The sequence below is a fragment of the Sorex araneus genome, chromosome 5 (genome assembly GCF_027595985.1).
Source record: "Sorex araneus isolate mSorAra2 chromosome 5, mSorAra2.pri, whole genome shotgun sequence".
In the NCBI taxonomy this organism is placed as follows: domain Eukaryota; kingdom Metazoa; phylum Chordata; class Mammalia; order Eulipotyphla; family Soricidae; genus Sorex; species Sorex araneus.
The window spans coordinates 16,736,724-16,762,616 of record NC_073306.1 but is presented as its reverse complement, the minus strand read 5'-3'; the positions used below and the strand labels follow the sequence as shown (position 1 = coordinate 16,762,616).

Below are 25,893 nucleotides of genomic sequence, written 5' to 3'. Positions count from 1 at the left end.
GGGTGGGAATGGGGGGGTATACCGGGGATATTGGTGGTGGGGAATGTGCACTGGTGGAGGGATGGGTGTTTGATCATTGTGAGATTGTAACCCAAACATGAAAGCTTGTAACTATCTCACGGTGATTCAATAAAATTATTAAAAAATTAAAAAATAGCAAATTGTTATATTATATAAGTAGGTTTGCAGAAATTTAAGAGGGCAGTTTTGCTTGTACCACATCTTAGCAGAAATGCTTACTGAAACATGGAGACAAAGGAGAATGCAGTCATCCTCATCTGAATCTCTCACCAACTGCCCCTCCGACTTGTGCTGTTTCATAGGTCACCCCGACTTCTATGGCTATCATCCACCCATCACCCCTCCAGCCTCCTCCCTGTACCCCTGTCTTTCCCTTGCTGGCACCGGCTGTGCAGCCTGTCACAGGGAGGCCAGACAGAAGCCCCTGGCTGTGCCCTGCTGCCCCCCCCAACCCCCCGCTCCCAGGGGGCTCAGCTTTCCTGGAGTGTGGATTTCCTGCTCACCCCTGCAGCAGCTCTGTCGGCACCACTATTTCTGTCTTCACATTATTTCTGAACACTTTCACCTGCCACCTCCTCTTCCCTTCCACATTCTCCCTGGCTGAGTTTTGCCCCTGCTCTGTGCAAGGCGGGCTAATTAGAGGGTGTCACCCTCCCCTGGGTGGGTGGGCTCCTGCCCAGCAGGACTCAGGGCAATGGGAAGGGGCGTTAGTTCCAGAGGCTTCTCTTCCTGTACACCAGCCCCTTCTATTGGTTCTGGGCGGTTCTTTTCCTTCATTGCCCTTAAAGCATGAATAAAGATCCCCTCTGCTTATGTATTGCTTACCATGGACCAGACACTTGATGGAACATGTGCAGCTATCGTTTATTTTCACAACCCTGAGGTTTGTGTTACAGCTGTGTGTAACAAACAAGGAGAGTGGAGAAAGACTCAACCAAGTGTCACCCGACGAGAGAGAACAGAGGCCGTCATTTCCACCTGACCTGGGAAGTTCCCACATCGAGAACACAATCCCCCTCAGCACTCTCTTTGAGAATATTTGCTTTGGAGTGGTGGGGGGTGTGAATCTGTGCTTGCGATTGCTTGTCCATCAGGGTGGTGGGAGCCTCCCACCCCCGTTTATTCCCCTTTCCTTCTGTTGCTGCTGGTGGGGCCATGAGGAGGGTCTCACACACTCGGGACTGGTGCTGGCACATGTGGTTCTGGAATACACTGGTTTGTGGGGCTCCCTTGTGCCTGCACAGCGGCGTCCCACTCATTTCTCAAGGTGCTGGTGTGCATTCTGGCGGGCACACTCACCCGGCGTGGCTGTGATACCCACGCACGAGATTGCTGAGAGTTGCCATCCCAGTCACAGGACTCACACGTGCTTCTCTGGGGGCTGCACCCTTTGGTGGAGGTACAATGCACGTACTTCCTCATGTGCATTCGCCACAGTGACACAGAGATCCTGGCAGCAGAGCCCCCGGACCCATGCTTGGAACATGTGGATGGCACTTGGGGTTAAACTCATGTCCAAGTGCAAAGCAGCCATCCCCCCACTCCTGCCCAGAGCTTCTAGGGCTCCGCTCAATAATCATGGAGCAGAAATCAGCGAGTGGTCTAAGAATTTCTCACTTCTGTTGCTCGCCAGATGATCCTGAAGTGATCCTCATGGATGAGGCAGGGGATTACGGGTCCTCACGCTAAGGTTTCTACTTCTGCAGTTTGGGTAGATCCTGTACATATGCATCTCTAGCTTGTTGCCAGGTGCTGTTCACAAGACTCATGGGGAAACCTACTTTGATCACCCACCCCCGCCGGGACTGAAGCAGCAGGTAAACCCAATCGGAACAAAGCACTCAGGACAGGAAACCAGATGCCAATTGCTCCCCTCCCCGCCTCCACCCCCCTTTTTAATTTCTTTTCCTTTTTTTAAGCTCTTGGGGTTTTATTCGGGTCTGACCAAATGCTTTAATTAAGCAATAGGAAGGGAGCTGTATTGGGGTGGAATGTGGAGTGAGACAGCTGGTATCAATTCCCAGTTTCACTGGGAAGACTGCGAGCCTTAGCTTCCTTTGGATGCTAATAGCTGCCTCCCAGGCATTTAATAAATGGTTCCTCCCGCTCCATCTCTGCCCATTCCCAGTGTCTCAGGGAAGATCATGGATATCAAGAGGATTGACTTTTCGTCTTTAATTCAGGCTGAGAAAAAGCAGCCGGGGGTGGGGGGGTTAGGGGGTTGGGGGGGTGGGGGGTGTGAACGCATCTTGAGGATTCTTCAGGCCGCTTTCTCTCCTACCTTCTTTGCTCTTAAGAGAAAAATGCCAGGTGGGGAAGCAGCGGAGTGCTGGGGCCGCTGCTGCTGCCTTTGGTTGCCCATCCGGAAGAAAGCCCCGAAGCCTTCTGTGGGGGTGGGAGGCAAAGTTCTCTCCACAGAACCTCCAAGAGGGAGCTTGCAAAAAAGCGCAGGGAGGGAGTGTGCCGATGTGGTTTCAGTTATAAAGCTGGAAGCTTTCTTCTTATCCGCTTGAGCATTTCCCCCAATAGACACAAGCACATCCACACCGCCCCCCCCCCATACTCCACCCCCTCACATCTACATCCACTGGGTGACCTGGACTCATGGAGTCTTTAAGTTAGACTGTCACCTTGGGAATCTTTTCTGCTAAATTTCCATGACAGCATGAGCGAGAGCTTTGGAGTTTTATAGGGCCAGAGCCAACTAGCTAAGTCCCTTTCTGCCCTTTGGGCCCTACTGCCTCGGGTCCGCCTGAACCCAGGCTGAGGTTCTTGTTCGGGGGCCCCGCAGAAGGAGCATGTCTGCCTCGTCAGCTTCTCTGGTAGAGTGAAGTCCAAGAGAAGGGGCCTAGAGATTTCCAGTAGTTTTACAGTCTGTGGTTGTGGAACTCTCTGGTGTCCCCAAAGCAGCAGTCACTCACCAAATTCTAGATTCAAACCTCTTTTCCTCCATCCCCCAAATCTGGTTATTCCTAAGGTGTCAGGATCGGAGCATCCATCACTTTGAGCACTTATTTATTTATTTATTGCTTTTTGGGTCACACCCGGCAATGCACAGGAGTCACTCCTGGCTCTGCACTCAGGAATTACCCCTGGGGGTACTCAGGGGACCTTATGGGATGCTGGGAATCGAACCTGGGTCGGCCGTATGCAAGGCAAATGCCCTACCCGCTGTACTATCGCTCCAGCCCCTGAGCATTTATTTTTAACTGAAGCCAGACTGTATTTATATTCCAGGCTTCAGTAAGAGATTTCGTTTGGGAAAAAGAAGCTCTGCTCTTTGGAAAAGGTTTAAAAACCAGAGCCATGTTCTGCTGCTTCTTGTTCAGATGTTTCTGCTTGGAGTGATCAAATATCTTCACATCTTGCATCAACAGCCACCAACTCACTCCATTTGCTTTTATGCGCAGTATTTATTAGTAGCTTGGGTGTTCAAACACGATGGCCAGTGAACTCTGGGTGATTTCTTCATGTAGATGCGTGTCTCCCCTAAAGTGACATCCACATCCCAGCCTTTCCTGGCCTGGCTGCGTCCTCTGTGTGGTCGATTGTCCTGAATGTGTACGTATCGGAGGGTCAGAATTTCCCGATTTATTTCTTCCTCTAAGGTCTCAAAGACAAAGACCATAGTCTTTGAATATTGTCAGAACGGTCATGTTTTGCCTCCTCAACCTTCTAAAGGGACTTTTTGTTCTCCGTTTCCATTTCTGTCTGGTAAATGCTTGGTTGTCAAGATAACAGGAGAGAAGGTGAAGGGTCATTGATAACCACAGGAGTTCTTTAAACACACATGATCAGAGCAAATTCCAGTATGTAAAAGGGGAGGAAAGAGTTCAGACATATCCTTCCTTTTCTGAACTAGCTACCTCCTTTCAAAAACCAGCTGTGGGGGGAGGGGTGCTCTTACTTTCATTTAAAACCATTCTAAAGGTAGTACCTCCATGGGACAGTATTTTTTCCATTCATGCATATAACGTAAACATGGCTTTTGTGGCAGTGTCTGCTGTACTCTTGATAGAGACCCCATCACTCCAAACACACACACACAACACACACACACACACACACACACACACACACTGACCCACAGTCTCTTGGGTTGTCTCGGGACAGGAACACAAAGTAAATGTTCAACATATATTATAGAAATGGAGCTCAGGTCTCTGCAGCGTCCTTTGAGAGGGATTTTATGATTTTTTTAGGCAGAGATAGAATTCAGAGACTTGAAGTAACTTTCTCCGAAGTGATTTGTACACAGCATCAGAACCCAGCTCATCATCCTTTTTTTTCAGTAGAGCATTCCTTTCTTTATTTAATACCTACTTGGCCTCCTTGTCAACAACGTAAAGAATAGACACTTAAAACAACAGCACTTTCCTAAGATAAGTTCTGTGCTTTTCAGAACAAAAGCAGAAAAACATTCTCAAAGGTAAGGTAGTTGGGGAAACAAAAGAAGAAATAATGTGTAATTTAGTATTCATTGAGAACCAGCAATTAATTTCGCCCTCCGGGGGTGAATTTGATGTCTAGCTTATTTTCACATGAAAGTAAAAAATTGGCTTCATTTATATGAAAGTAAGACATCTGGTTGGGAAGTGAAAATTTTGGTCAATTACCCGAATCGTGTTTGGTCTTCTTGATAGAAAAGCCCCAGATGTCTGCAAATCTCCAGATGTTTGCTTTTGTGTGAAGAACCCTGGACAGAATGACTTGTTCATCTGAAAATCTGTGGTTTGAGATTCGTGCAGTCACCCAGGGCGAGGAGATGGTGGTCATTTTGTGAGTCCTAGTTAACAAACGGTGGTCTTAGACTAGAGACGACCGTTGAGCCCCAACAGTGTTCACTGGTGTGTGATCTTGTGAGAAAATAAATCCAGAATCTTTCCATGGTGGGAGGAAGGGCCATTGTACAGGGAAGGGACCCTTTTGACAATAATAGGGGGGAGTGGTCAATTGGATGAGAACTGGGTGCTGAAACAAGGTCACTGTCACTGTCATCCCATGCTCATCTCTTTGTTTAAGCGGGCACCAGTAACATCTCTCATTGTGAGACTTATTGTTACTGTTTTTGGCATATCCAATACGCCACGGGTAGCTTGCCAGGCTCTGCCGTGGGTGCAATACTCTCTCAGGCTCTCCGAGAGGGGTGGAGGAATCGAACACAGGTCATCTGCATGAAAGGCGAACGCCCTACCACTGTGCTATGGTTCCAGCTCCAACTGAAACAAGGTAAATTAATATAATATAATATAGTAATACAATATAATGATAATGCTTGTAACAGTATTGCACATTAAGCCTTAATGGAAAAAAGAAAAAGGGAAAAACGCCTGCTACAGAGGCCAGGCTGGGGGGTGGGAGGAAACCAGGGACACTGGTAGAGAGAATGGGACACTAGTGTAGGGATTGGGATTGGGATTTTGTATACCTGGAATTCAATCATGAATGATTTTGTAACGTGGTATTTCATGGTAATTAAATAAATTTGAAGAAAATAATCAAAGGAAGGAAAAGAAAAGAAGGTCGGAAAGAAAATGCCAGTGGTTTCTTCTAAATGCCCTTTAATTTAAAATCTCCTTCCTGGGCCCAGGAGATAGGGGAGTAGCTAGGCATGCACCTGATCAGTTTCAGTTCCCAGCGCCACCAGGTGTGGCCCTGGAACTTTCTAGCCCAGCGGGGTGGCCTGGGTATTCCAGTACCACCTCAGGGCATGATCAGAATCACATCCCTGGGCTTTGCATCCAATCACTAGCCCAGTTGGCTGAGAATTCTTGGGGAGTGGCCGCTGGACTCATGAGTATTACTTAGGAGACTCCCACCCTGACTAAGAGCTTTTCTTTCCTCTCTTCTTAGCAATAAAATGTTCTGTCAAATTAGCCCAGTGTTCGGGATTATTGTACTGAGCCAGTGGACTATGAGAAAAATGGAGATGGGTGTTTTCAGCCCCAGTTCTTGTCATGAGATTTTTTTTTTCCTTTAAGAAACAGGACTATGACAGAACAAAATGGAGAACACCAATGGCCCTGTCTCAGTTCAGGAATAGCTCACCTATCTTGATGTATTTCCAAATCTGCTTTTCTCTAGACGTGAGCGGGACTGTTTTCATATTTGTTTGACAGAACTGCTTGCCTGGATCTTGAAAGCATTGGTCATCTTGACAGTCAAGGGTTTAGCAGAAAAGCATTAATTTTCCTTTTGAAACAAGCATTTGGTCCTTAAAATAACTCCTAAGAGTATACCTTCTGCACTTGTAAAACATTTCACTCTGAAGACGTGCTTTGGAGACAGGACCACAGGGAGACACTTTGGTGGGGGGGGGGGGAAGGGGTAGGGTGAGGAGGTGCCAGGAAACTGGATTCCATTGCTGTGAATATTTTAGCAGCTCTCACAGTTTCTGCAGTTGACTCTCACGACCCCAGAGCCATATTTCTTCACTTGCTGTGACATCAAGGATCTCTCCCCACGTTTTATCAGCTCAGCGAGAAAGAAGTACTAGGCAGTACCCAATACCCCAGGAACGCAGTCCTAATAGCCCAATAAGATCCTACATTTATCTCTCTGGCACTTGCCATGTGGCAGACAGAAGCCTAAATTACTTTATTTTCATCAGCTTGCTTTATCCTTAATAACCAGTCTGGGAGAAAAATAGCCTTCTTAGAACCTTTTCACAGATGAGAGAACTCTGGCAGGGGAATTAACCACTGCCTCAAGCCTCAGCCTCGATTCCCCCACCTGTACCCAACAGAAGTCGGGAGCGTTCTGCAGACACACCTGCCTCTCTGGAATCATCTGAAAGAACTCTGCCCACAAGGTGATGCTCATCCAAAAAAAATAAAAATAAAAAAATCAGGCCCAAGAAAAGAAAAGTCATTTTTGTATGGCAGAGTGATGTCATTCCAAGAAGCCCGTTGAGGAATCACGGAGGAAAGAGTAATTAATTATGATCCACCCAGGAAAGGCTTTCAGGAGGTGGCCTGAGGCGAGGTGAGAACAAAATAGGGTACTGGCAATTATCTAGAGAACTAGGTCAGTGTGGGTGTCAAAGTGGATGATTTCAAGAAGAAAAAAAATTTTTAAAAGCTGGCCTGTTTGCCCTGAATAGTGCCGCTGTGCCACTTGCTCTGCTGGGTTCCCTGGGGTTTGCTAGCTCTCTCTCCCTCGGGCTCGCCACTCTGACTGAGGGGCCCTTCCTGCTGCAGATGCTGCGAGTGGCAAAGGAAGACACTGGTGCCAGCAGGGCCGTGGAGAAGGGGAGCCCGGTATCCAGTCAGCCCTCTCTTGTCACCGTTGAGAAACCCCAGGAAGGCTCGTTCTCTGAATTTATCTCCTATGAGACAAGTGCATGAAAGTTGATAGTCTTGAAGGGTTTTTCGAAGTCCACTGTCTCTGTGTCTGGACCCTTCCTAGGAGAGGATGGAGTCTGAGCCTGCGGCATGCTGGGAATTCATGGCTCTTACAGTTTTGTTCCGGAAATGAACCACCAGGGAAGACTTCACCAAACGAAATGACCTTCCCTGGCACTCAGCGTGCACCTGAAAGCATCCTCCCGGATACATCACCTGCCCACTCCAATTTCCATGGAAGGGGTCAGGAGATAGCACAGGGTTTAAGGCTTCCATGCTGCCCATCCGCGTTCAGTTGCTGGCAGTGCCAGGAGTACCCCTGAGCACAGAGCTGGCAGTAGCCTCAGATTACAACTGGTTGTGTACCCAAACCAAAAATCATTATCATCAGCATGGTGATGATATGATTGTCATCATCATCGGCATAGTATGATAATAAGGTTCTAGACTTTGGAATCTGAAAATCCTAGACTGAAACTCGGGTACTGAAGTCAGCACATAAGGAACTTTGAACAAACTCAGTGACCTCACTCTGCTCTCCATAATCCTCAGAGGGATTCGAACATGAGCCTCATATGTTTGAACCACCAGCCTGCCTCTCTCATACGCACGGGTTCTGCCATCATTGGTCCTGATGCAAGGGTGGGGCTCGCTGAGCAACCACTCCGTAGTCACAGGGGGGTCATGCTGCATGGCACCTGCATTAGCAAGATGACGGGGCTGTAGTAGGAAGCATGGTACCATCTCAGCAGCTTTCAGCAGTTAAACTTAATCCAGTCCTCCTTTCTTTGTTCTCGCAAGTCATCTTCAGCATCCTACGCCTTGTCTGTGGGGGGGTATGTATGTGAGAGATCTTTTTTTCCTGCATCTTACTGAAACGATGTGCCCTATGAACATTTCGGTTGTTGGTTTGGGGCCACGTCTGGCCATGCTTTCGGGCTTGCCCCAGGCTTTGTGCTCAAGGGTCACTCTTGGCAGCAATAAGGGGACCATATTCAGTGTGGAGATGCAAACTGAGGCTGATCATGTGCAAGGCAAGTGCTTTCACCCTTGTACTATCTCTCTGATCCTCAAACTCATAGGTCTTTATGGACTTACCTTTTTAAAAAAAAAAAAAAACCTTTAAGACCCATTTAATGAACAGCACTGAGAATTTATAGTCTAGAATCACTGTTGGTGCTGGGAGATGGAAAAGAACATAGCGCTGTAGCACTATTGTCTCGTTGTTCATTGATTTGCTTGAGTGGGCTCCAGTAACTTCTCCATTGTGAGACTTGTTACTGTTTTCGGCATATCGAATACACCATGGGTAGCTTGTCAGGCTCTGCCTTGCGTGCGGGCAGGGATACTCTCGGCAGCTTGTCGGGCTCTCCAAAAGGAACAGAGGAATCAAACCTCGGTCGGCTGCATGCAAGGCAAATGCCCTACTCGTTGCGCTATCACTCCAGTCCGGGAAAGAATACTGACTTAAATAAAATTTCTTTGACTACTTTTCTATCTAGCAGAGAAATGGGGTAGAGTAAACACAGGGGAAAAACATAAAACATAGTAGAAAAGGTCACTCAAAATTGAATTTAAGGGGCAGGGACTTAAGACTCAATGGTCTAGCATCTATCCTATGTGTGATGCCCTGGGTTCATTACCTAGTACTACAGATAAATGAAATCTATGATGACTTTATTAAATACCTAGTATAATTCAGTATTTAAGGGTAAATATAGTAAAATCTGCAAAAGATAAAACCATAGAAGCACCTAGCTGAGAATGGCAAAGTGTTGAATTGAAGCTCTCTGAGGCCAGAAACCTTATTGATCTTCTTTAAACTGTGTTCATCTTGGCACAGGTCTCTGAACAGAGAAGGAAAACACTTGCATTTAATCCACAATTCAAAGTGGAATTTAACTTCCAATGAGTTAGTTATTTTAAGGAGGGAAGTTACAAGATTTTTTTTTTCAGACTGTGTCTTTTTAACATCTGTTTCAAGTAACTGAGCGTGCCAGGCTCCCATGTTCCATCAGTTTCTCTGATGGTGTAAATTGTTGTGAACATCGCATTTAGGAGCAAGAATTGCCAGATCGTTTTTCACTCAGTCTGGTCTCAGTTGCGGCTCGAGGTCTAGAGAGTTTCTTGGGAACTTAGCTCAAGAGGGGCGTTTAGGTTGCGTGTATGGCTCATTCTGTCAGTTCTTTTGAAAGTATCTTGTAGTCCTAGACCGAACATGAAGGCCACTCAGTACCTCTATTGCAAAGTACAACACCCAAAAGGAGAGAGAACAAAGGGGAATGCCCTGCCAAGACTCAGAGTGGGGTCGTCTGGGATGGGGTGGGGGTGGTGAGAGGGATACTGGGATCATTGGTGGAGGTGAATGGGCACTGGTGGAGGGATGGGTGAACGATCACAGTATGAGTGAAATGCAAACACAAATGTTCATAAGTTTGTCACTGTACATCACAGTGATTCTCTAAAAAAATTTTTTTTAAATAAATAAATAAATAATTTTTTATAAGTATCTATAGTCCACTGGCAGCCATCGTACAAGACTGTTGTTTTGCTAAGTGAGGATCTGTTCTTCTCTTGCCTATCTTTGGCAGCCCACCAGAGTCTGAACAGCTCTTCAGACCTTCATTATTATTTTTCAAGTTTTTTTAATTTTTTAATGAATCACCGTGAGGTACAGTTACAGACTTACAAACGTTCATGCTTACGTTTCAGTCTTACAGTGATCGAGTTGAGTACCCATCCCCCCACCAGTACCCATTCTCCACCACCATTGTTCCCAGTATCCCTCCCATCCCCCCATCCCACGCCCCGCCTCGCCTCTGTGGCAGGCTCATTCCCTTCTACTCTCTCTATCCTTTAGGGTGTTGTGGTCTGCAGTGCAAGTATTGAATGGCCATCATGTTCGGTTCAGACCTTTAAATCCATCTAGTACATAACGTGCCTTTGGGAAACACCAAACTCATATAACACCCCTCCCCTAACACACACACACATACACACACACACACAAGTACTTAAGGTAACATCAGTGTTTTATTGGGATGTTGGACATTCTTGCTTTGGTTCCTCCATCCTACTACACAGGTAGTTTCATTGTCTAAATCAACTCGAGGATTCTCTGCTAGCAGGGGCTGGGGGGAAGGCAGCCCTTAGTATGGTCCAACCCAGTCTGGCTACTTTGTTGACCTTGGCAGATCCAAGCAGGGAGCACTTGAGCTCCAGTGCCAAGCACAGAGGGGCCAGGGGCTCCTGCCACCCACGCGCAGATCTCTCTGACAATCCCGTGGTCTTGCGCCAACTCCCCCCTCTGGATTTCACGGCCTTGTTTGTAGGAACACAAAGAAACACTGAACCTTCCAGTTAATACAGCGCCCCGCCCCACCCCACCCCCTTCCTAGAGAGGGTAACCGGTCCCTTGACCATTATAATGCATTTTCTGTCTCCAGCAATCCACAGTCATTAATTTCTGCTGCTGACGTCAGGAAAGAGGATTATGTGTGTGTCTGAAACTGTTCCCAAAGTGCTCATTAGTCATAGATAATTGAAAAACTGGTGGGGGAAGATTGGGTGTAATAGTAGCCCCGCTTGTGAGGCGGGTTACAACCACCAGATAATTGTAAGCTCTGGCTTATGACCACTCACAACTGCCTCTGTCTGTCTCTGTGGGAAACGGTGGACATGAGCCCAGGCGCCCTCAGAGTCCTTGCTCTCGTAGACCCCCCAGGTGAGCGTGTAAGCACAGGGACAGAGGCAGCAGAACCAGGAGACTGAGCAAATTCTCCCAAGGTCTTTCCTGCCTTCGGTTGGGGAACAGGGTTTGGAAAAGGTATGCAGCATTCTCCTTAATTCCCCCTTGCTTTTATTTCTGTTTGAACTAGTTTGAAATGGAATGCAAACTCATGGGAGAGGAGATACACGGCGAGGAGGCGGGAGATAGAAAAGGAATTAAAACACTTGCCTTGCTCACAAATGACCCTGGTTGAACCCTGGCACCGCACAGGGTCCCCTGAGCAACACCAGGAGTGGTCCCAGAGTACAGAGACAGGAATAAATCCTGAAGACTGCTGGGTATGACCTAAAGACCAAAAAAAAGAAAAAATAGGAGAAAAAAGACACACAGAGGGTCACAAGTACACTAATATGGACCCTAGTCCCAATTATAACATTTGGGGGTATTTCTTAGGGTATTTCTGAAAGTATATCAGCTGGCTTTCTCTTTAGTATGTTTTAACAAAAATCACAATTGGATCAGATTCTGAAAACTATTCTGTATCCTGCCATCTAATTTAATCTTGGGCTTCCTTCCAGATTCCTCATTTCTTCCTCCTTACTTTCATGGCGATGGGATTGTACCAAGTAGATGTGCCTGATATTTATTCTAACCAGATTTAAAAGGGAATACACCTTTGAAAGATAATAACACAAGAAACAGAACTTTACGTATTAGTAAAAGCCAGAAAGGAAAACAATCATTTGGGGCCAGAGAGATAGTAGTAGAGGGGATAAAGTGCTTCTTTTGCATTCAACCTACCTGGGTTTGATCCTAGCACCATATATGGTCTCCAGAGCCCAGTACTGCTGGGTGTGGCAAGAAGAGAGAGAGAGGGTGGGAGGGAGGGAGGGAGGGAGGAAGGAAGGATGGAAGGAAGGAAGGAAGGAAGGAAGGAAGGAAGGAAGGAAGGAAGGAAGGAAGGAAGGAAGGAAGGAAGGAAGGAAGGGAGGGACGGGAGGGAGGGAGGGAGGGAAGAAGGAAGGGAGGAAGGAAGGGAGGAAGGAAGGAGAAGGGAGAGAGGAAGGGAAGGAGGAAGGAAGGGAGGGATGGAGGGAAGGAGGGAGGAAGGAAGGGAGGGATGGAGGAAGGGGAGGGAAGGGAAGGGAAGGGAAGGGAAGGGAAGGGAAGGGAAGGGAAGGGAAGCGAAGGGAAGGGAAGGGAAGGGAGGGAAAAGAGGGAAGGAAGAAGAAAAAGTAGAGAGAAGGAAAGGAGACGGAAGGAGTAAAAGGAACAAGGATAAGATCTGTATTTTTTCCATGCAAGGAAAACTTACTCCCCTACCACCTGCACGCCCCCACACTCCCACCACACACATACAAATACAAATGTATGTTCACAGTTGGTTCATCCACCTTCTCTGTGGTGAGTCTTTTAAATCTTTAAATGAAGTCAGATTACCTGACATATTACAGCCTGTACATTCATCCGACTTGATTGTTTCAAAGATTAAGAACCGTTTGCCATGCTAGCCTTTCTTTACGTGGCACCTTCATCCTAAGGAAAGAGTGTCAAGAGCTGTCAGGACGCGTGCTCACCCCCTGAGCTCACGCTCCATCCTGGGTGCTCAGCGCCCCCCGCACTCTGCGCCCCTGGTGCTCCCCACAGCCAACCCACTTCCTGCTCTTCGGGCTTCCGTTTACCCAAAGCATTGAGTATCGCAGTGCCCGCGTCCTTGCACATCAGGCTCCACGGTCACCTGCCTGATTGGCTTCCTGAGCCAACCTGATCGTCCCTCTGCAGTGTTCTGAGAGCGACACATGTGCCTTCTTGGTGCAGGACGGGGTTCTCGGCAGTGACAGCCGCGCTTGGCCCAGGTCACTGTGTGGCCTTGGAGGTGACAGGAGCCGCTCTCTCTCTCTCTTTGCCTTCGCTGTTGGCTCAGAGCACGCAGAGTACTTGGGGGCGGGAAGGGGCTCTCTTTCCTTCCCTGTTATTCTACTAGTTGTTCATGTGTGCGAGAGAGTAGCAGAACAAAGACAGGGAAAAAAAACATAGATGTGAGGACTACAGAACCTTGACGCCTTCTGGGAAAACCCAATCCCGTTGCTCATCGATTTGTTCCAGTGGGCACCAGTAACGTCTCTCATTGTGAGACTTATTGTTACTGTTTTTGGCATATCCAATACACCACGGGGAGCTTGCCAGGCTCTGTCGTGCGGGCGCGATACTCTCGGTAGCTTGCCGGGCTCTCCGAGAGGGGCGGAGGAATCGAACACGGGTCGGCCACGTGAAAGGCGAAAGCCCTACAGCTGTGCTATCACTCCAGCCCAGGGAAAACCCAGTGCTAGGATTAATTTGAATTTCTATTGAAATAATAGCCAAAGGATGGGTATTTCAGAAAAAGTTGTCACGATGCCTAGGAGTTTGCCTGCCTCTCCTAGTGCCCACTGTAACCCTGGGCGTGGGTCTGTCTGATAAACTCAAAGTGTGATTACATGGCATGGGGGGAGGGGGAGGGCGGTCCAGAAGGGGGGTGATCAGAGATCCCCACCTTCTATTTTCTTCTTTTATGCCACACTATTGCCTTTAGCTGTCTAGCACCACAATGCTGCTTCCCGTGGAGCCCAGACAGTCAGTTCCTGGAGGCTCTTGTTGGGCTACAAAGGGAGGAGGTTAATCTGGTTGCGTATTTATTTTCATTCCTACACCATGGGGCTGGGCAGGCCTGGCTCACTGCACACCATTAGGTGCTCTGGGAGCAGATGTTGAGACAGCCAGCGTTGGGGGCAGAGAATGTTTTTTTAGCAGCTGCCATCTGCGAGAGCAATGGTAAGGGAGTGCAGCTGGGAGATAATACAGCCCCTTGCCTTGATTCCCCAGCAGTGCTCTGGGATGATTGAGGACTCGGCTTCTATGACACGGGGTCACAGGATGGCCTGAAGGAGGTGGCAGCTGGTGGCTGCCTGTTCCGGGGACTGCCCTCAATGGGCAGCACATCTGGCGACCCAGGTGACAATATCTCCACATCTTCCATGCTCCCGACCTCCAGGCACCCGAAGGATGCCCCCCATGTCCGACTCCATCACAGCTTGGGTGTCTGCAGCTCAGCTCGTGCCCAGAGCACTGCACCGCGAGGCCGGGACAGTCCCCGTCCTCATCTCTGCTCTTGAATTAGTGAAGTGGCTTCCCCTCTGCTCTCCCTGAGCCCCGCTATCCTCAACTACTCTGCTGCCCATCTTTAAAGGGGGCGAAGGCCCACCCACCTCACCCAGGGCTTCCTGCCCGCCCAGGCAGAGCCTGACAGCAGGCTTTGTAATTCAGCCGGAAGCCCTGGTCTGCGTGACTGTGTGTGCCCCGTCCCATTTATATTTATATTTTATATAAATAAGAAATTTATATTCTCAGCCCTTGTTTCTTGGTGCTCGCTCCAGTTGCCACCTGAGTTGAGAAACCGCTGTGTGGTCTTCCAGTGTCCCCTGGAGTGAACTCAACTGTCCCGGGTTGCAGCTCTCTCTGCCCTTACCAGCCAGGAGCCCAGAAGGACTTAGCTCATCCTCCTCATGCTTCTTAGGTCCCCAAGCTTGTGACTGAAAAGCCACACACCCTTGCTCTTAGCAGAAAGAGGGGAGAAGGGTGTAACTGACTGCCCCGTTTCCACATTCCTGTGAAAATGAGCCTGTTATTTATTTATTTATTTATTTATTTATTGGGCTGGAGCGATAGCACAGCGGTAGGGCGTTCACCTTTCATGCAGCCGACCCGGGTTTGATTACTCCGTCCCTCTTGGAGAGCCTGGCAAGCTACCGCATATTGCGCCCACACAGCAGAGCCTGGCAAGCTACCCCTGGCGTATTCGATATGCCAAAAACAGTAACAACAAGTCTCACAATGGAGACGTTACTGGTGCTCGCTCAAGCAAATCGATGAACAATGGGACAACAGTGCTACAGTGCTAATGAATCACCATGAGGTACAGTTACAGACTTACAAACTTTCGTGCCTACTTTTCAGTCATACAATGATCGAGTACCCATCCCTCCACCAGTGCCCATTCTCCACCACCAATGTTCCCAGTATTCCTCCCTGCCCCATCTCCCCTCTCCCCCGCCTCTGTGGCAGGCGCATTCCCTTTTACTCTGTCTCTTTCTCTCTCCTTTAGGGTGTGGTGGTCTGCAATGCAGGCATTAAGTGGCCTCACTTTCAGTCTGTAGTCTACTTTCAGCACACCTCTCCCATCCCGAGCAGGTCAAATGAGCCTTTGAAAGAAAATCTCCATTAGTGAGTTTGATGTTCAAGTGGTGCTTTGTTTCAAACATGCATAGCTTTGGTATGTGCATGTGAAAATTTTTCTTTTCACCGCACCATTTAAGTTGTTGTAGTTGTTGTTGTTGTTGTTTTAAATAGCATTATAGAGCTGGAGCAATAGTGCAGCAGGTAGGACACTTGACTTGCACACGACTGACCAGGTTTCATCCTCGGCACCCACTATGACACCTCAAGTGCACCAGAAATGATTTCTGAGCACAGAGCGTGAGTAAGCCACCCCCTCCCCGAGAAAACCAAACAGTAGCATCATCTAAATGCCTGATGATAAAGCCAGAGCCCGGGTTTTGGTGTTGGAGTGGGGCAAGTGTCATTGTGACTAGGAAAAATGGATTTCCCCGTCAACCGAACTTTTCTCATCCCTCTGTTCAGTAGGGAAAGAATAGGTCACAGAGGGAGGAAACCATGAGAAAAGTGCAAGTTTTTAACACTCGCCCCAGCAGGATTGCTGTTCCATGCTGCGTATTATAAGGTGACGTGATTTAGAGGCTGTCCAGAGGCCAGCCCGCCCACAGCTAAGGGCTCTGTCCTGCTTTAGGTTTCTACTGGTCTGCGTTGTCCAGTGGACAGAGATTTGGATATCTTATCTTTGGCTATCTTTCTGCTGCCCCTCTCTGCGGTATCATTGGGGGTGGGGGGAGAAAGCTGGGCACCTATGGCAGTGCTCAAGGCTTACTCCTGGCTCTGCACTCAGGGGTTACTCCTGGCTCATGACCACAGTGTCTTAGCCTTACCCAAAAGGCAGTGTATCCAACAGAAACCTTTGAGTCACATACAGAAATAGAAATTTTCAGTAGTCATGTTGTTTTTTTTTTAAAGAAATTAAAAGTAATTAAAAGAAATTGGTGAAATGAATTTTATTAGCTTTTCTGCTTATTGGTAAGTATATTGTTTCAATGTGTAATTGATGTAGAAATTTTTTAGATGGTTTAAGTTTATTTTCCTCTTAAAATCTTGGCATCTGCTGTGTATTGTTCACTGAGTGATCTCAACTCAGAGACTAAATTTTCATTGTTAGTATATGAGCAGATTTCTTAAACTAACATTGAATATGATTTGTTTGTACACCCAAGTTGTTCCAGACATACTTCCGTGTTTTGGTAACAAATTGGAGGTCAGTTTTTTCGTTTGTTTGTTTTAATTTTGAGCTACAAGTCTCAGTGCTCAGGGGCTGTTCTCTGCAGTGCTCAGGGAGCCCTGTAGTATCCAGGATCGAGCCCCTACCTTCCACATCAGAGCGTGCACTCAAGACTGTGGAATTATTGCCTGTTCCCTAAAGATCAACTTTTAAGTTGAGACTGAAAGTAATTAAGATTTTAGAGACCACTGCTTGAAACATCACCCCTGCCTTCCTGTTTGGAGCCGGGGATGGAGGGCGGGTTGGGCCACATCTAGCAGTGCTTAAAGTTTACTCCTGGTTCTGCAAGGAGGGATTACTGCTGGCAGGGCTTGGAACCATATGCAGTGTCAGAATCAAACCAGGGGTGACAGTGTGCAAAGCAAGCTCCCTGGCCACTGCACTGTCACTCTAGCCCACCCTTGCTTTCCTCAACCTCCACCCTTCACTCTTACCTTCACAGATTTAGAAGCCCCCATGGGACGATTAAAAAGTGGCAGGTGCCTTCACTGTATCACTGTCACCCCATTGCTTATCGATTCGCTCAAGTGGGCACCAGTAGCATCTCCATTGTGAGACTTGTTCCTGTTTTTGGCATATCGAATACGCCACGGGTAGCTTACCAGGCCCTGCCGTGTGAGTGGGATACTCTCGGTAACTTGCCAGGCTCTCCGAGAGGGACAGAGGAATTGAACCTGGTTCAGCTGTGTGCAAGGCAAATGCCCTACCCGCTGTGCTATCACTCCAGCCCAGCATGTACCTTTGCTTGGAGCAAATTGCTGAGCCCACGGTCCAAATTTAAGAACCTTATAGCTCTACAGGACCTAAGTGTACAGTGGGGCCCCTTGCTCCTGTTCTTGCCATTTAGAAACACTGTCAATTCCATGGCGGGCCCACAGGCAGAGAGGGAGGACTCAACCCTTGGGTCCTAAGCACCTGCAAGCAGATGGATCCCTTCACTCCATTTTCACTTCCGTGGCTCTCTGTGTCCTGATCTCAGCTCACTAACTAGGCTGGAGGCCAGGGCTGCGTTTGACAGGACCCAGACACCCACGCAAAGCGTGGAGATCGATACATTCTTAACTGAAGGCCTGACTGACTGCAGGAATTCAAGGTCACTTGAAATATCAGGGTCGCCGCGTTGCGCAACTCGAAAGAACACCGTTCCGCTTGTGCTTGATGGTTATGCAAGGCACAGCCTTGGGAAGTTTACAAGGCTTCAAGTGAACTCTTTATTCCTAACTGAAACTCGTTTAAGAAATTCTCGATCGGAGCATAATCTTTTCCTCCCATGTCACTGGGTGGAAAGCAACTGCACAGATAATTATTTTTCTCTCACCGTCCTTTGGAATATATGTTCATGTAGGTGTGTGTGCGTGCATGCGTTTGGGTGTGTGTGTGTGTGTGTGTGTGTGTGTGTGTGTGTGTGTGTGTGTGTGTGTGTGTGTGTGTGTGCGCGCGCGCTCGGTGCGGCACTGCTGGGTTAGAAACAGACCGTTTTAACAGTCCTCCAGCAGCCTCTATGTTTACATCTTTTGGAATTTCCCATGAATGGAATCTTTCTGCCGTCTGAAAGCTGCCTTTGAGCGCCCGGCTTTGTTTAGCACCCCAGAGCAGGACCCACACGGCTGAGGACATTGCACCTGAGTCGCCAGATGAGCGCGGGGACGCTCTGCGGCCACATGGGTTCTGTCTTTGTGACGTTGAGAAAGGGCAGAAGCGAGCTGGGGAGCAGAGAGGTTTTCTTAAGAAAACACGGTGTTTGCTTTTGTGTGTTTCACATTGACAGCTGTTTGTTTTCCTCCTGTCTACCCAGGAAACCAAGTGCTGACTCCAGGAACTTCTCTTGGAAATGGGCTCACAGCAGAAGCTGCAAAAGACCTTGGCCTTCCCGCTGGCCTTGCCGTGGCAACCTCCCTGATCGATGCACACGCGGGAGGACTAGGTAACCTTCTCCGCCCCCAGCACCGGTGTGGGGCTCCAGGGGAAGGTTCCCCAGCACCCAAGACACCGTTTTCCTTGTTTTTAAAAGCCAAGCTCCAGGGCTGGTGATTCAGGATATAATTGTAGAACATTTCCTTAATTATAGAACTTAATTATGGTGTTATTAATTTTCCACAGTAGAAAAAAAAATGATCTGAATAACTGGTTAGTTCTCTGTTTACCAAACATTCAGGAAACACACATGAACTTCCTGCCAGCGTGGGTGTTAGTAGGATCCTTACCTCTACTCTTTATTTCTAAGGGGACTCCAAAATCCTTCTGTGGAATTGGTTTTCTTTCAGTTTGATCTGATCCTATAGCTGATAACCTGAGTTTGATCTCCATCTCATTGCCTTAAACTCTCACAATCCTGGCATCAAGCGTTGATATAGGCACTCGTCAAGGACCATTGAATTCTTTAGATCTGGCATTAGAGGACAGTGAATTTGAAACAAAATCCAACTCAGGTCCCAATTTTTAATGGACAAACATGCAATGAGACAGAAATGCTAAAGTGCAGTGGTTCTTTCTTTCCTTCATTTCAGTATCTCCCTCCTCTGCTTTAACCTTTCATTCTAGCAGTGCTTACAAAAATTCTAGTTCCTGCTTCACTGGATCTATTCAGTAGGCCATGGTCATTGAATTTTTAAAATAGAATCAATCAGAATAGAAAATCCCAGGGTGCATGTTACCTGGTAAAGGTAAACACTAATGTGTGGGATGTAATGTCAGTTTTTTTTATGCTTGTGCGTGTATGTGTAGAGTCAGGATAAAAATGAGACTCTTCCTCTTGATTCAAGTCAAAAACACTTGGAAGGCTTCTCTTGCCCATACTTTATATTGCAGGTAGGTGAGAGAACCCTTTCAGATTATTCTCTGACACTGAATTTTATTCCTGAAACTTTGTCCTTTTCTACTTCTCTGTTCCTTTTTACCTACATTCTCACACACATTTCTTTGTCCAGAGTAAGTGGTCTTCAGTGCCTGCAGTTGACTTATTTTAACCCTAGGAACCCCATTATTATATGGTGTTTTCCCCTCTTTGGAGCTTTTCATGAAAGATTCATATTTATTAAGAGAGTCTCTACGTTGTACTTCTTATTAGAATTTTTACCAGCCCCCATTGAAGAATTGACTGCATTGTGCTGTAGTTGCTGGTGTACTGGCTTAGTTTGCCCAGGATACTGTCCACTAGCTTCTCAGGTTGTCTGGAGGTCACCCTCACGCTCATGTGACATCCCCTTACTGAGCCCTATGTCTGGGTCTCATAGGAGATCAATAAATTGATTAAATGAAGAAAGTTGCAGTAAGGTGGGAATGAGGTGAAATGTCGGAAACCTGTATAGTGAAGGGCAGCGCTCCCTTGGACACCATCAAATTCTTCAAGCTAGGCCGTGGACTCGCAGAGCACCCTGGTTCTCCGCCATCCCTGCCCAGGACTGTCTTATACACCCTTCTGTGTTCAGGATCTCACACGGTGCCCGGGACTAACAATTGGCCCGTTACCCATGGGGCCTGGCTGAGTCTTAGATTCCTTATGACAGGCAGGTGTGGGCCACGTGTGCTTTGGATGGCAGTGCCAGGATTCTGGATTCACGAATAAGCATGGGGAGAGCATGTGCCGGAGAGAGACCTGGAGTGTCCCATCCCCTGGCTATTGGGGCGTGCGGCTTCCTGGCTGGGGCATGAACCTTTGCTGTCAGGTTTCATGAGTTATACCTGGGGCTGAAGGCCTGGATCGCCCCGTGTGGAAAATCAGAGGGCTGTACCCCTGGGGATTCCGAGGCATTCTGGTCTCCTTGTCCATTCCCTAGACGTCCCTGAGGGACGAACCCAAGCTCACCTTGTACCCTGGACAAGGGATTGCAGCAGAGGTCGTGACTTGCTTCAGAGCGCCTGGTCCTTACGGCGAGCAGAGGGCCGTGTGCACTGCTTGGCAAGCAGGCTGCAGAATGGCCCTCTTTCCTTCACTTAGAAATGATCGGGTAACAGAAATCCTACTTTGGGAAGCCTTGGCTGAGACCTTCTGTTCCCTTTAAAATTCAGATGCTTTTAAGTTAATGAGAGGTCCTCATGTTTTTCCAAAAGTAAATCTTTTTTTTTTTTCAAGTGGAAAGATAGAATTTGAGCAGGACCTTGGGTTCTTTGGCTTGTAGCATCCCCTGAACTCTAGCCACGGACACACTATGTGTCATGTTCCTGTGACTTGTTTATTTTATAGCTGGACGTTGGTGCCATTTCACTCTCTCACCTGGTACCTGGGATTCTTAATGGAACCTGTGCTTCTAGTTCGCGATGACCGGAAGGTTCAGGGAAGGGATGCTTAGCAACTGGAATATGGCAAAGGCTCACTGAGCCCATCTGACCCAGCTTATTCCTTCATAGACCTTCATATACTTTGTTTCCCTCCTCTTCTCCACTACTAAGGCTAAGGGAAGGAGAGACTGGCAAGTCCAGAAAAGAGAAGAGATACGGTGCAAATGTCTCTTATCCTGGCCATCATGGTTTTTAACTCAAGTTTATAAAACTCCTCCTGGGCTGGAGCGATAGCACAGTGGGTAGAGCCTTTGCCTTGCATGCGGCCGACCTGGGTTCAATTCCCAGCATCCCATATGTTCTCCTGAGCACTGCCAGGAGTAATTCCTGAGTGCAGAGCCAGGAGTAACCTCTGTGCATTGCCGGGTGTGACCCAAAGAGCAATAAATTAATTAATTAAAAGAAATGAAAAACTCCTTCATGCCTCCCAGCCTATAGGTCCTAAAGATTTGCACAGAGTGCTCGCAAGCCCGAAAGCATTGGTCTAATCCCCCCGGGGGATTCACAGAGGTGCACAAAGCACCCTCGAGACGACAGAAGCTGGACCGGAGGTGCTGGTTCTCCCTGGGTCTGTGTGCTGGTGCTTTCCTAGTCGTGGCCTGAGGCATGCCGCGGTGTGGGAATAAGGCTGCAGGCTCAGAGTCTGAAGATGTGGGTTTAGATTCCTAGTCTCCCCCCTCTGCACCTGGGCCCCGGTGTTGTCTTTTGTGCAAACAGAACAGCAACTGCCACCGATGTAAAGGTGAACCGAGTGAAGTGAGGCCTTGACCGGGGGTCCAGCACCTGCCAAGTGGCTCATTCTAAGCTCCATTCGCTCTCTGTGATCTTCTTGCTCCGCCATCTGGGAGGAGGAACATTCTCAGTGTTATTTCTCCGGGACGGTCTTTTCCACGGTCACTCCCTTCCCTGGGAGTTGCTGTGTAGTGAGGAAGTTTCGGCTTCTGGACTTCATTTTCCTTCCCAGCACTTACCCCCGTGTCCCTTTCCCAGCTGCCCTGTGACAGAATGCGCCACTGGCTGCTTCCGGGTTGTGCGGACCTTGAGCGGTGGCCTGATCTCTATGCAGGAGGCTGAGAAGGTCTGTGCCCCCTTCGACGGGGATCTGAGTCGGAGGCCATCCAGGCCTCGCCTGGCCGTTCCAGCCCCTCCTCGGGCTCACCTGGCACTGGTTATTATCTAAGACCCCCCCTCCCCCCATTCTGACCACCCGGCTTAGCATCAACCCCCCTAACCCCCACCCCAACCCCCACAGAACCCTCATCCTCCAGGGAAGCCTGGGACAGCAGGAAAGAGATCAAAGAAGCAAGTGAAACTTGACTCAGGCTTTTAAAAAAAAAATTTTTTTTCCCCAGTTCTGGAAAAAGAGGAGGAAGAACCTTGCGGGAATCAAATCATCCAAGATAAAAGGAACAGTTTGTTCTGAAGGTGCTGGTTAGTGCGTTCTGCAGCAGACAGCCAGCAGATAGGAGTAGCTTTGTTTGCTCTTTGTGGGGGTGGTTCTGGCCAGGGCTCCTGCTGCTGCCGGTGCCGCCGCCACTGCCTCTGCTGCTATTTTTCTAGCTTGTAAAAATAGTGTCAGCTTTGTTCCAGGCCTTTCCCTGGCTCCCCAAGCCCCGTTGCCCTTCAAGGCATTGGCAGCCTGATTTCGGTCTCAAGGCCCCCTCCCGGGGTTGCTCTTATCTCTCGACAAAGCCCCGCTTATCCGTCCGATCTTAGATCTGGTACCATCTCTTCTGGGAGTGCTTCCCGGACTGCTCCCTGCTGACGTCAGCACAGCCTCCTCCTTGCACCACCAGCGATCCTTCCTGCCTCCGTTCCCGTACAGATGGGTCTGGCGTGTGCAGACTGTGTCATTTACTAGCTTGGAAAAACTGCCCGGGAGAAAGCACCCCGCCATTTTCACTTTCCGTTCCAGACAGGGCGCCACAGGTGACAGATCCATCATGAGACAACTTTTGAGCGAATGACTGAGGGACAGAGATGGCAGTTGTGGGTACAAGGACCCTCCCTTCATGGGGGGTGATTGGCCTTCCTCAGAAGGTCTAACCTGGCTCAGTCTTCAGGAAGCAAAAGTAGTCTGGTTCAAGCATTGCCTGATCTACTCCTAGATGTCTGGGAACTGTCATCCTTGGGGATTTTATCCCCTTAGCAGGCCGCGTGCCTAGATTTAATATGAGTTCACGGCTCCATATAGTTGGTGTTGTTGGCTAAAATGGCTCATCTGAGCGAGGTATTTAGCTAGTTTCAGTTGCTCACCTGAGTTGCAAAGACAACTTAGATCCAAAATAAGGATTTTTTTCATTTCTTTCTTTCATTTGTTTCTAGTAGTTGAATAATTCATTTGGCTAGTCTCTCAAGAAGGACCTTGTTCATGCCTTCTTTTTAGAAAAATATAGCTTGTGCCAGTAAGCTAAAAAACTTAGCAGGTGTTTTTTTTGGTTGTTTGGTTGTTTGTTTTTTGTCTCCCAGTTATCAGGGATTTTGAAACAACACTGATTCCCGAAGAAGCTTTATGCTTACTATGGTTTTGTTTATCAAATGATACTACCTGACCTTGCAAGGGATTGCAGACAGCCCACGTCATCTGATTCCAGAGCTCACACTTCCAATCACTTGTATTCAATGGAGAGTGATGTCTATGGAAATATTGCCCAGTATGTGCCTGGAGATAGTACAGCGGGTAGGGGGCTTGACCTGTGCAAGACCAACCCTGGTTCAATCCCCGAGACCACACATCATCGCCCCAAGCGATTCCAGTTGTGACCACGGAGCAGAAGCCAGAAATACACCCTGAGTACCACCTGCATGACCAATCTGTTGGAGATTGAATTTTTAGAATGTCTTTTGAGCAAGAAACAAGTTTTTAAAGATGGTCAATACATATGGAATATGTATTGTTGATCCATTTTACTACTTGATTGTGGGAATGAGAAGCTGAAGGACAGCGGGGCTTCTAGAATTTGTACTCTCACAGAGGAAACAAATACTAAATAAATAATTACAGTTACATCTTCCAGGCATGAAGGCCCATGGGGAAAGCATCAAATGGTCCCCCAAATCGAGAAATGAAGAGTTATAAAAATTCCTAGAAGTAATTTCTGATAATGTAATTATTGTATTTCTTGCCTTATTTTTGGTTCTCGGTAAAGTATAATTGTATTTATATTTTGTTATGTTGAAACTCCCGCAAGGCTTCATTCCTGATAAGAATGAGAACATGGTGATAAAGACAGTGCCGGGGCTGTCTGCTCGTCTCACTGCTCCTGCTATGCTTAGGACCATCCTGACTGGCTTTCTGTGCGGCGAATGCGCAGGCTGTACTGCACTTACTTAGTCTCTTGCTCTTCATGAAATCCTGCAAACTTGACCTTGTTCCCCATTCTCCACATGAATCAGGTGAAGCAGGAGCAGTACCAGACACACTGACCTTAAGTGACATCATGGTGTGTTTTGAACTTGACTCAGACCCCAAGCCATTTCTCTCTTGACCAGTGGTTCTCAACCAGCAGTGATTTTCCGACACCCTCCCCCCAGCATAAGCACACTCTTTAGGGGCCCTTTGGCTGTGCTTGGAGACAGAGCATAGAAGGGCTGGTATTCACTTGTGGTGGGAGGGGTCCAGGGGGGATTCTGCTTAATCCACCTGCAATACACAGGGCAGTCCTTACAACAAAGCTTTTTCCGCCCTGACCTTGGGAAGCACTGCTCTACCAAAACTCATCTAAGGAGAGTGTTCCCTTTAGCAATCCAGGTAATTTCTGCAGAAGCCAAACACCCAACAAGTGTTTTGCAAATTCTCCATAGAACAGCTGTCGGATAAGAAAGCAGAAGTGAAACTTGTCAAACAAGAACAAAGTAATCCCTCCTTCCCTCTGTGTTTCTGCTTCTCCCTCTCTCTCCCCCCTCTCCCTCTTCTCTCTCTCCCCCTTGCTCTCTCCCTATCTCTCCCTCTCTCTTCCTCTCTCCCTCCCCTTCTCTCTCCCTCTTCTCTCTCTCCCCCTTGCTCTCTCCCTGTCTCTCCCTTCCTCTCTCTTCCTCTCTCCCTTTCTCCCTCTCTCCCTCTGTTCCTCTCTCTCCCTTTCTCTCCCTCTCTCTCCCTCTGTCCCTCTCTCTCCCTTTTTCTCCCTCTCTCTCCCTCTCTCTCCCTTTCTCTCCCTCTCTCTCCCTCTGTCCCTCTCTCTCCCTTTCTCTCCCTCTCTCTCCCTCTATCTCTTTCTCTCACTCTCTCCCTCTCCCACCCTCTCTCTCTCTCTCTCCCTCCCCCTCTCACCCCTCCATCCAGGAGAAACACTGGCCCTTCTTTCCACCGCTCAGCCATTCTCTTCTCCTCAGCTTTACACTCTGGCTCCTCCCAGCGTAGACCTCCCCACTCCCCCATCCATGTCTCAGTTCATTGTGACTCAGTTCAGAGTTGGTTCCATTGTGGAGACTCTGTGAAGAATTCCCTCCACCCTCTGAATAAAGGACCCATTCCCCCTCCCAGGCACGTTTTGCTCCATTTCACCTTTTCTTCCAAGTCCTGTTCACCTTTGTCTGTCCTCCACCCAGCATCAAACCCCTTGTCCAACCTTAGGACATCAAGGTGCTTGCTGAGCTCATGGACGTGAGCACGGGGCGAGCTCTGAGTGAGGCCCAACTTTGATCCCCAGCACCACCAAAATAAATCAGCAAATAATAATAAACGTGAGGATTTCAGAAGATCAAAACAAGGATTGCTAAAACCAGATGAGATGTCTTAGGAAAAGTTGTCTAAGCTTCCTCCCAATAAGAAGCCTGAGCTGGAATACCTGGGACTCAGGAAGCTGGTGGAGAGTGCACCATCGGGGTCATCTGGTACTCCGAGTCGACAGCTGTGGCACACGGGGGCCCGGGCATCCAGGAGTCAGAAACAGTAGTGCGATGGGACTGCCAAGTAGACAAATTAGACCGAGGCAGAATTGTTGAAAGGGAGCCAGACCCAAGTGGGGGCCAAGAGCTGGGAGGGGGAGGGAATGTGTCCAACAAGAAGGAGAAGGTGAATCCAACGAGGCAGGCGCTGTAAGGAATGGAGGGGACTCAAAGGGCAGATAGAGCCCTGT

At 48.2% G+C, this 25,893-nt stretch overlaps 1 protein-coding gene across 3 annotated transcripts in view; it reads left to right on the top strand.

Annotated features, from left to right (window-relative positions):
- FGGY (FGGY carbohydrate kinase domain containing) overlaps positions 1–25,893 on the top strand; it is a 459,128-nt gene that overhangs the window by 216,011 nt on the left and 217,224 nt on the right. For all 3 annotated transcript variants that reach the window (XM_004607300.2, XM_055140354.1, XM_055140355.1), the window contains one exon: positions 18,333–18,461. In XM_004607300.2, coding sequence (XP_004607357.2) covers positions 18,333–18,461 — 129 coding nt within the window. The remainder of the gene's footprint in view (positions 1–18,332; positions 18,462–25,893) is intronic.